Here is a 12,331-nt window from a genome sequence, read left to right on the forward strand (position 1 = left end):
TAAATACGTTAACATTATTTTAAGTGGAAATTTCAGATGATTTTGACATGGTATCACCTCAGGAAAATGTGTTTCCTGAGGTAGCCTGTCACATTGGTTGATTTAGTGACAGAATGTTTTCTGTGATGAGTTTTTGTGATCTTACCCCAACCTAACATCTTAGCTGCCTTTCTGCCTACATCTAAACATTGAAGTGACATCTTCATTGAGTCGTTCACAATAATACCTGGATATTATCTTTGAGAATTACAGCTACTTTAGAACCCATTATTATGTGCACATAATTTACATTGTTCAGTTAAATGTGCAATACCTTGCACGAATCTACAGTGAATCATCTGCCATCCAGTACCAGTTATCCAGCTGTGTTTGCTCTTGCCCATGTTATGCAAAAGTCTGCTTTGTTTTGCTTCACTCATGTAATTGTATGTCAACAACAGATTGTGAATGCTGTTACTCTATCATTTACTTCCTCTTCCAGGTTATTTATCTATATCATGTTATCATGTGTATGTGTATGTATGTGTGTTTATGTGTGTTTGCAAAAATGAGAGTACTGAAATAATGAGAGTACCTGAATAAGGATAAGATAAGATATTTAGGTGTTCATATGAGGGTATTTTTGTGCTAGAGAAAAAAAAACTTAAAATTTTACCTAATTTGCATTGCATAAATAAGACAGCGTTATTTATTTTCTGAGACTTTTATGTTGAATTTATTAATCTTCTTTATTCAATCTCTTTTCATTCTTTCTTTCGTATTTTATTCATGAAACAAATATTTACTGTGTACCTAGTATATTTCAGCCACTATGTCAAATGCTAGTGATTAGTGGTGAACAAGAAAATGTGGACCTTGCTTTACCTTCTAATGTAAAAAAACAGACCAAACCCAGAATTGTAAATTGAAATAAGTATACATGAAGCAGTACTCCCTTTTTTATACTTGAATGCTTCATACCACCCCCATTTGTTTTACTCTCCTCCTTTTTAATGCTTGAATGCTTTGTATACAAAGTAAAGTTACCTTTCAGTAAGGCAAAAAAAAAAAAAAAGCCAGGTGGTGAAAGACAAATACCATATGATTTCACTTATTTATGAAATCTAAAAACAAAACAAAATGAGCAAAACAGCAGTAGATTCAGACACTGAGTAGTGACTGGTGGTTACTATGGGGGAGGGGTTGAGGTGTGTGTGTGTGTGTGTGTGTGTGTGTGTGTGTGTGTGTGTGTGTGGAGGATAAGGGAGATAAAGGGGCACAAAAATTCTCAATCATAATACAAGTTGGTCATGGGGATAGTAGTACCCCATGGAGAATATAGCCAATAATTCTGTAGCATCTTCCTATGTTGACAGATAGTAAGCACACTGGGGTGGGGAGTAAAGGTTTAATAGTATAAGTAACTGTTGGACCACTGTGTGGAATATTTAAAGCCAATATAAGATTGTATATCAATGATATTTCTATTAAAAAATTAAATTGGTAAAAAAAAGACTTTGGCTTTAGTAATTCCACCTTGTATGTTTCTATTTCAAGAAAATTATCAGAAATATAGATAAGGATGATAACTATTAAAAGTGAAATTTTTCAAAAATCAAAGTACATGCTCCAAAAGATGAGACTAGCTACATAAATTTTGGTAGTACATATTCTGCAAATTACAAGGCACTTTATGAAGATTTAATTTTTAATGATAAATCATTAAAATGTTAAATGACAAGGTGCAACCTTTCATATACATACATATATACACACACACACACATATACCATCTGGTTTTATCTGCATGCAAAAATGATGAGCATAGGTGATTTTTCTATTTCCTCATTTTTCTCTCAGAATTCTTTATACTTTGTTTTCAAAGGGTGAGAAGCCAAAGAGAGAGAAAGCAGAGACAGAGGCAGAAAGTTTTAAAGAAAGAGAGATAAAATTCCAGCATAGCCTTTCTCTCCTCTTGCTGTATCCTTTGCTTATCCTGAAGATTTTCTAAAGCATTTTGCTTCTTTGGCACAGTGGGAAAAGTCACTTCTGAAGTCACTTCATAATGTGTCGATGTAATATCACTAGACCAGAGTGCCCTAATTCATTTAGAAGAGGAAGGAACTGCGGGAAGCAAGAGGCCAGAGTTCTAGTTCCAACTCTGGTACTTATTGGCTGTGTGATCTTGAGTGAGTCGCTGACGTTTTCCACCATTAGTAAAATAATTAGACCCTTGTATCTCAAAAAGTTTGTGTAGAGAGGTGAGAATGGGGGCAGGGAGATAGAGAGAGGAGTAACCCAAAAAGTAACTGGGATTTTTGTCATTATCATTCTTTAATGATTTAATGAATGCTCTGAAAGGTCCTTTACTATGTAGCTATAATTCCATAAACTTATTTAGCTGATGGGGAGATTTATTTGTTCATTCATTGACTTATTAAATCATAGTGCTCAATTCACAAATACTTCTGTCTTAGAAACATTCTAAGCACTCATTTTAATTTGGCTTCATAAACAATAAAACATTGGGTAATTGGTTGCTAAAAATAAAATTCTTAAGCAGTAAATTATTGGCAGTATTCATAATTACTCTTTGCAATCCCTCTTATTTTTCTCTTAAAAGGGCCAGATGGTCATGTGACTAGATATGATTTGGATTGGCTGGTGAAAAACAGCTATGAAGGGCAGAAACAAAGGATCATCCAGCCTAGAATTTTATGGAATGCTGAAATCTTCCAGCAAGCCCAAGTTCCATCTGTAGATTTCCAGAGCTTCTTAGAAACCAATGAGGGACTAAAGGACTTTCTGCAAAACTTTCTGCTCTCTGGAATTGCCTTTGTAGAAAATGTTCCTCCCACTCAAGAAGACACAGAGAAGGTGGCAGGACGGGAAGGTGGCAGAACGGATCAGCTTGATCAGGTAATTCATTAGTTCCCTGTTATCTGCAATTTATTTCCAGAATATGAATACCCTTGTTTTTAATCTAGAATATTTTGTGGCCTGAATAAGGGTATTCTCATTTATAGTGCTGTACTTGAGGCTTGGATTTCTAATCTCTAAAGACACGTATATGTTTATTATGATGAAGACTTCAAAGTTACTGGTATATTTTTCGAAATCCTCAAAGTGAGAGGTACCACTGCATACTAGAAAAAACACTAACTGAGTAAAGAGAACAGGTAGTAGTGTGAGTTCTACCAACAACCTGCCTTCCCATGTAGTCAATAAAAGGATTGAATAAGATGGTGCCAGACTATCATACAGTTTACTTTCTATGATTACTAAGGTTTCATCAGAGACTGGTAGTTAATAATACTGCCTTATACCATATAGCATTTAACCAGCATATTCACACCCATTATTTTCTTTTGGTCATTACAGAAATCCTGATAAGTGTGTGTTTTATCCCCTATTCTACTGATGAAGCAGTTGAGTCTCAGATATGTTAAGTGCCTTGCCCAGGATTGCTCTGCTAGTAAGCAATTCAGATTCAGATTCCGGTAGGATTCAGAGAGATCAGATTTCCTGATGCTAAATACAGCGTTCTTGCCACTTGCCAGTCTGAATTTCTAGTTAGTATATAGATGGATCTTCTGTAGTATTAAATGAACCTACTTTATTATAATTATTACTTTCCTTTTACTTAATAGCCAGATATACTTCATTGTGTAGTAGATAGTGTGCTAGGTCATTTTCCCTATCCCAATAGAGTATAGTCAACATTTGTCAACCATTCAGTCTAAAATACAATTTGAGAACTTTCAAGTAAAAGAAGCAATAAATAACCTGAGAATGCTTTAGAGATTATAGTTCCAGTGGAAGAACACTTCCTGTATAGACTTTGAGGGTTCAGAGAATAACATGAACTGAAAGCTAAGGAATTAAAGTGACCTTTAGTCAGATCCTACCCCACCGGGAAAATAACTATAAAATCAGAACCTGTGATGTACGTCTCAAGAAGAGATACAACAACAGTGATACACCAACAGTGATACAGCATCTCACTAAATACTTGGTAACATAAGTATCCTTTTCTTTTTTTCTTATTTCTCCATGTCCAAAAGATAGATGAGAATTTACATTAATTAATTCTAAAAAAAGCTGCATAAAAACATCTTTTTCTATGCAAGGAAGGTGAGCACAGGAAAGAACCTTGAATATGAAAACTATTAAAAGTAGGCACATGAACAGAGTGGGATGATTCCCCAACGTTTCAGACTACATTATACTTCCACAGGTTTCCCCCTGACTTCATAGAATATTAATAAGTAACAGAATTGTTAAGACTGGTGGCATGTTCAGCTGCCATCATCACCTTATAGATGGAAATCTGGAGCAAAAAAAAAACACCTCTATTGTTATTTGTGAATAATTAAAGAAATGACTAGAAAGTTTTAAAAGATAAGAATGAAAATTTCAAATAGCTAAAAGATCTTCCTGTATTTCATTTGACAGAGAAACTATCTATGGAAGGATGTGGTAGTTCACTTCAGACTTCTCCAGGGGTGACACTGCATACACCAAGATGGCTGTGGATCGGCACACTGATACTACCGATTTTCAAGAGCCCTGTGGGTAAGTGGATTTGAATTATCCATAGTGGCTCTTTACTTGTGTTGGTCTTGAATAGTTTCTTCAGTCATTTTCCTTTCTATTTGAACCAAGATCATATCTGCTGCTGATGATTTGTATGAGTATTTATTTCTCTCTTCCTAGAAACATGAGCATTTTGAAACACCATAGCCCAGCCTCGTTTAGACTTACAGGAATAAAATTTTGGGGAATTATTGAAAATCCACCTTACTATATAAATGGATCTTAATTTTGTTTAAACCACACTTTTTTCTCTCAAAATGATTACAAATAACTTACCAAAAAACTATTGTCTAACTATTAGTTTTGAAATTCATGTAGTTTTCTTATATTTAGTTCTTATATTACAAAGGGGTCAATCTTCCAAACACAGCTACCTTGGGTATTATATTGACAGGAACTTGAATCCATTTTACAAGAAATTGGAGAGCAGGAAAGAATGAAAAATAACCTTACATGGAATCAGAAGCTATTGAGCTTCAACTGAGATATAATTGACATATGTAACATTGTGAAAATTCAAGGTGAACAGCCATTATATATAGCAAATGATTATCACCATAGCTAACAGAAAGTAGATCTTAAATGTTCTCACCACAAAAAACAAATGGTAATTATGTGACATGATAAATAAATACCTACTTAACTTTCCTACCGTTTGCCTGTTATTTAGAGGTACTTCTGTGGTTGTTATTTTGTTTTATTATTGATCTTGCTTCTGCATATAGATGATGAGCCAGAGGCACAAAAATATTAGTAAAGTGAGTGTACATATGGATTTATAAAGACAATATGAGAGGGTGATGAATTGGTGGTGTGTTGAACTGTTATCTTGATCTCATAGAGGGAAATCTGAAGCCAGTTTATTCAATTGATTGTGGTACAATTGATTTCCTTCAGGGTTTGTAACTTAAGAATGTTTGGTTTGGGGGAGGAAGAACAAAGCAGGTTTTAGAGCTCCTGCTCAACGTTATCAATATATGAGGAGACCAACAGTTTTCATCCTTATTCTAGGGAATACAGAAGGAAGAAATAAGAAATAGGATGAGAAGCGGCTGAACAGGGGCTGAGGTTCAAATATTGACTAACTGTTCTCTCTGCCTACTACCAGAGATAAGTAGTTTTCTGTGCTTTTAGTTTAATCCTTCCTAATCAACAGCAAGGACCAAGCACATTTATTAACACTTTAATAAGAATGGTTAAGAAAGGACATCATCAACAAAACGAAAAGGCATCCTACAGTATGGGAAAATATATTTGTAAATGACAGATCCGACAAGGGGTTAACATCCAAAATATATAAAGAACTTACATACCTCAGCACCCAAAAAGCAAATAACCTGATAAACAAATAGGCAGAGGATGTGAAGAGACAGTTCTCCAAAGAAGAAATTCAGATGTCCAACAGACACATGAAAAGGTGCTCCACATCACTAATCATCAGGGAAATGCAAATTAAAAGCACAGTGAGATATCACCTCACACCAGTAAGGATGGCCAGCATCGAAAAGACTAAGAACAACAAATATTGGCGTGGATGCGGAGAAAGGGGACCCCTCCTACACCGCTGGTGGGAATGTAAGCTAGTTCAACCATTGTGGAAAGCAATATGGAGGTTCCTCAAAAACTAAAACTAAAAATACCATTTGACGCTGGAATCCCACTCCTTGGAATATACCCAAGGAATACAACTTTTCAGACTCAAAAAGACATATGCACCCTTTTGTTCATCGCAGCACTTTTTACAATAGTCAAGCTATGGATGCAACCTAAGTGTCCATCTGTAGATGAATGGATAAAGAAGGTGTGGTACATATACACAATGGAATATTATTCAGCCATAATAAGGAAACAAATCCTACCATTTGCAACAGCATGGATGGACCTGGAGGACATTATGCTCAGTGAAATAAGCCAGGTGGAGAAAGACAAATGCCAAATGATTTCCCTCATTTGTGGAGTATAACAGTGAGGCAAAATGAAGGAACAAAATGGCAGCAGACTCAGAGACTCCAAGAATGAACTAGTGGTTACCAAAGGGGAGGGGTGTGGGAGGGCAGGTGGGGAGGGAGGGATTGAGGGGTACTATATTTGGTACACATGGTGTGGGGGATCACGGGGAGAACAGTGTAGCACAGAGAAGGCACACAGTGGATCTCTGGCAACTTGCTGCACTGATGGACAGTGACTGCATTGGGGTATGGGTGGGGACTTGATAATATGGGTAACTGTAGTAACCACATTGTTTTTTTCATGTGAAACCTTCATAAAATTGTATATCAATCATATCTTAATAAAAAATTAAAGAACAAAACAAAACCCTAGACAACACACCTCCCTGGGACTCTCTTGTCCCCTCCTGGCCTGAGCCAGGAGCTCTGTCCTTTTGCTTTATGCCTAAATAAAAGTCTCTGCCTTGCTCTCCTAAAAAAAGAAAGAATGGTTAAGAATTCAGGCTATGGCACCAAGCAGATCTGGATTTGCATCCCAGCTGGAACATACATTAATTAGTTTGTGATCTTGGGCAAGTAACATTTCTGTGCCTCACTTTCTTCATCTATAAAGTGGGACTAGCAATAAAACCTATGCATTGTTATTGCTTAGGGGTTAAGTTACACAATGTACCTAAAGTATTTGGCATACTGCCTGAGACATGTTTTAAGTGTTGGATAAATACTAGCTATTATTGTCATTTTAGCCATTTTCATCATCATCATCATCATTGTTGTATTCCTTGTGTTTTCTTTGCTCTGGATCTCATCCTTTCCAGCCTCCTTGGGGTTTCTCTTCATGTATTTTCAGCCTCTACATACCTATTGACTCCTTCCTTTTGGCTTCTCATGTCCTAAATCTCTACTTCTGTACACTTCCTTGGATTCTGTCTCCATCTAGTTACAGCCTCTCCTTACTCCTCCTTCACTAAACTTATTAAAAGAGTTATCTACGTTCAGTATCTTTTCATTCTCACTTCCCATTCACTCCTCAAACCCTTAGCTAGTTCATCCAAGCCCCTCACAATTAAAATTACTCTCCCCAAAGTCACCAGCAACTAACTTACTGCCATATCTAGTGTGTACCTTTCAGTCTTCATCTGACTTGACCTCCTGGGGCATGCCATTAACCACCACCTCTTCTTAAATATTCCTTCTTTTCTGGTTTTCCTCCTATATCTCTCATTATTTTTCTTCAGTCTCCTGTGCTGGCTTATTCTCCTCTGTCCATGTCCTAAATATTGTTGTCCCTCAAGGTTTATCTGCTTGCCCCTCTTTTCTCCCGCATTGTTGGCTTTAGCTGTCATGTACAGACAACTGCCAAATCTACCCCTCTTCTGAGTTAAACCTCTTCAGCTGGCTACTCAATAATCCTGACCTAGAAGTTCCACAGAAATCTCAGCAGACCGGAACTGACCTTTGTCCTTTTAATTGTATTTATTTATATTAGGTTCTCCTTGCTTTTATTCCTTCCATGTTTATTTGTGTTTATTACTTATTTCACTTTCTTGTTCACTTTCTCTAATTTTTCTTTTTTTCTAAATTGCTATTAGCTTTATTTTGCCCTCATTAATTGGAAAATTATATTTCAGTTTTCCAGTCCATTAACAGTTGCCTTTGCTTTCCCTGCTAACATTTCCAACCACATATGACTCAACTGTTTCAGCACGCCCCTAAACTGAACTTCTTCGTCAACACCTCACAGTCCCTCACTATCATCCAGTTTCATATCTTCCTGCACTCTCTGTCTTAGCAAATGGCATTATCATCTATCAGGTTGCATAACTGAGAACCTAGAGTCATTCTAGATTTTTGCTTGCTTTTCATCCTCCACATGTAATAAGTTATTGAATCTTTCCAGTTCTACCACTGTAGTATCTCTTAAGTGTGTGTTCTTTTCTGTAACACCCTTCTCTAAGCTTAAGTGCACAGTGTTTTTCTCTACTCTTTCAGTTATCCACGTTTTTTTGTCATCTTGCTTCCCACCACTTCATCTCCTATACTATCATCATAAGCAAGTCCTAAAAATGTTAATATGACAGTACAGTCTCCCAGTTTAAAATCCTTCTGTGGTTTTCTGTGCTATACTGATAGGAACTTCTTACTCTCTTCCTTGAATATACGTTCTTTTACATTGGTATCATTGGTCATACTTTTTCTCAGCCTGGAATGCCCTCTCCTCACCTCAGTCTCATCCTAATTCAACTCTTTCTCATTCTTTAAGACTAAAGAAAGCCATTCTCATCCACTCTAAAATGTGTCTCTTTACAACACCCTACTAGGGTAATTTCACCTCTTTACAGCCCGACTATATCTTGTATACAATCTTATTTTAGTGCCTATGATACTTTATTTGTAGTTATTTGCGTTATCTCTTCTTAGTAAACTATGAATTTTTTTAAAACAGAGACTGTATCTTAGTCATGCTACTATTCCTAGGGTCTGGTACATATGGGCTTCAAGATATGTTGCATATGTTTAGAAGAAACCCATAGAGGCTTTAATATTTGAAAGCACAGAAGTAGTTCAGTTGGCTATGAAAGGAAGATTATTGGGAAATGAGATTTATTTATTCATGAAAATAAATGACACAAGTAGGTTCAGTAATCATTTTATACATAATTTTCTAATTTTTGATACATTCCATTTTCTCCACTGAACAGAATAATTTTATTTTTTCCTTCTCTAGCATTCAAGTGTTTCACTGTCTTAAGCATGAAGGAACAGGTGGCAGGACACTGCTAGTAGATGGATTCTATGCAGCAGAACAGGTACTTCAAAAGGCGCCTGAGGAATATGAACTCCTCAGCAAAGTGCCATTGAAGCATGAATATATTGAAAATGTCGGAGACTGTCACAACCACATGATTGGGGTTGGACCAGTCTTAAATATCTACCCATGGAATAAAGAACTTTATTTGATCAGGTGAGTACCAAAGAACTATCCCCCAGTGTAATTTATTTACCAAATATTAGCCTTAATGTAATGAAAATCTCTAAGATCCTTATATCTGCCACACTTTAATCTTGCTATTCCATAGATTCTTCTCAGTATAATTCTTATTCCTAGTCTAATTCCCATGGAATAGTAAATAGACCAACAGGCAAGGAAAACTAGATTTTTGTAGTTGGTGGAGGAGTGTTGAGATAGTATTTTAAAACGAAAACACTATTAAAATAAAGAACAATTATTTAATTGTGCTAGTGACCAAACAGCTATGGTATCCAAAAGCATGATGACCACATTTGTCTGTAGCCCAGATTTATGCAAATCTCCTAACCTGTATATCCAGGAGTCTACTAAAATATCACCACATAGATATCTTCTAGGATCATAAAACACATCATATTCAAGACTGAACTCATCACCTCTACTCATTTCCAGCCTGTTCTTCCATACCCAATTCTGAAGAAAAAAATTAATTATTACCCCTAAAACATAGTAGGAACTACGTAAATACTAATTCACTTCCCTTAGATGCGCTCCTCTGGAAAACTCTCAGTCATCCCTTGTATCTCCATTGCCTAGAATAATGAGTAGGTGCTCAGTATTTTTTCCAACATTTTATTATGAATATTTTTAAACATATCAAAAACTTGAAAACATGGGAGAAACCCATGGACCTAGAACCTAGATTCTACTATTAAGATATTACTATACTTGCTTTATTACCTAGCTATCCATTTATCAATTAATCTTATTTCTGATACATTTCAAAGTACATTGCAGATATGAGTACATGTCTCTTTGAAATACTTCAACAGTTGTATCCTTAAGTAGAGTTCAATATATGTTTACATATTTTTTATATTGAGGTAAAATTTACATACAATGATGTTAAAAATAGTAAATATACACTTGCTACATTTTGACAAATGTATACACCTATGTAGACCAAACCCATATCAAGATATAGAATGCTAACATCACTGCAGAAGGTACCCTTGTACCCCTTCCCAGTCCAGCCCTACACACACACACCCCAGAGGAAACCATTTTTATTTTTCAGCACCTTATATACTTTTGCCTGTTCTAGAATATTAAATCCATTCTTTTATGAATATACAACTGGGATGTTTCCAGTTTGGGGTTCTTATGGATAAAGCTGTCATGAATGTTCATGTAAAAGTATTTTTGTATAAATGTGTTTTCATTTCATTCACATAAATACCTAAGAGTGGAACTGCTGGGTCATAGAGTAAGTGTGTGTTTGGTTTCATAAACAATTGCCAACAATGAATGAGAGTTGTAGCTTCCCCACATCCTTTCCAACACTTTATGTTGTCAGCCATTGTGGTGGATATGTCCTTGGGGTTTTAATTTGCATTTTTTTGATGATTGATGATGTTGAGCATCTTTCCATGTGCTTATTGGCCATTCATATGTCATCCTTTGTGAAGTATCTGGTTAAATCTTTTGCCCATTTTTTCACTGGGTTGTCATTTCATTATTGAGTTGTAAGAGTTCTTTACATACCCTGGTCACCAGTTATTACCTGATATATGTTTTTGGAATGTTATATTATAGTCTGTGGCTTACCTACTAATTTTTTAACAATGTCTTTTGATGAGCAGAAATTTTAATTTTAATGAAGTGTAATTGATCAGTTTTTCCTTTAATGATCATTGTTTCTGTGACCTGTGTAAGAAATCTTTGACTACCCCGATGACATGAAGATATTCTATTTTTTCTAAAGGTGCTCTGGTTTTATCTTTTTACATTTAAGCCTGTAATCTATCTCAAATTAATTTTTCCATGTTGTGAGTTAGGGATGGAAGATCATATATTTCACATGTGGATATCCAGGTGTTATTACTACCATTTGGTGAAAAGACCTTCCTTTCTCCCATTGGATTGCTTTTGCAACTCTGTCAAAAATCAAATGACCATATGAATGAGGGTATCTTCCTGGCCTCCCTATTTGGTTCCGTCATCTATTTGTGGATCCTTGTGACAATTCCACACTGTCTTGGCTGCTTCAGATTTATAGTGTTTTAAAGTCAGGTAAAATGTTTATGAACTTTGTTCTTTTTCAAAATTATTTTGGATATTCTAGATCAGGGGTCTACAGAGTTTTCTATAAAGGGCCAGATAGTACATTTTTAAGCTTTGTGAGCCATATGATCTCAGTCACAACTACTTAATGCTATTGTGGAAGCACAACGGTAGCCACAGACAATATGTAAATGAATGGGTGTGGTTGTGTTCCAATAAAACATTACTTACAAAGACAGGCAGTGAGCTGTATTTGGCCCACAGACCATAGTTTGCCAACCCTTGTTCTAGACTATTTACATTTCCATATAAATTTTAAAATCCTCTTGTCAATTTTTTAGGATAAAGCCTGTTAGGATTATGATTAGGATTGCTTGAATTTATAGATCATTCTGGGAAGAATTGACAAACTAACAGTTTTGAGTCTTCCAATCCACGAACATGATCTTATCTTTCTATTTATTTAGGTCTTTCAGCAGTATTTTGCAGTATTAAGACATGGATATTGTATATATTTTATGTTTTGATGGTATTATGAAATAAAATTTTAATATTATTTTCCAATTGTTTGTTGCCATTATAAAAAGCATCTGTATTCTTTTTAAGTTAGCATTGTATTCTATAGCCTTGATAGATCTTATCATTCATAAATTCTAAGATATTTTTGTGTTTATTTTAGGTGTCCTGGGATTTTCTACATAACAGTTGTGTTTTAGGGACAGATTTATTTCTTCCTTTCCAACATATATACTTATTTATTTGTTTTTCTTGC

General features: G+C 35.5%; 1 protein-coding gene across 1 annotated transcript in view; it reads left to right on the forward strand.

Moving 5' to 3' along the window:
• Positions 1-4,504: 4,504 nt before the first annotated feature.
• The window catches only part of LOC130682308 (trimethyllysine dioxygenase, mitochondrial-like), a 30,571-nt gene continuing 22,744 nt past the window's right edge, over positions 4,505-12,331 (forward strand). Inside the window, exons 1-2 of the mRNA XM_057496696.1 lie at positions 4,505-4,550; positions 9,210-9,489. Of these exons, the coding sequence (XP_057352679.1) occupies positions 4,505-4,550; positions 9,210-9,489 (326 nt within the window). The remainder of the gene's footprint in view (positions 4,551-9,209; positions 9,490-12,331) is intronic.

Source organism: Manis pentadactyla (assembly GCF_030020395.1).
Source record: "Manis pentadactyla isolate mManPen7 chromosome Y unlocalized genomic scaffold, mManPen7.hap1 SUPER_Y_unloc_3, whole genome shotgun sequence".
In the NCBI taxonomy this organism is placed as follows: Eukaryota; Metazoa; Chordata; class Mammalia; order Pholidota; family Manidae; genus Manis; species Manis pentadactyla.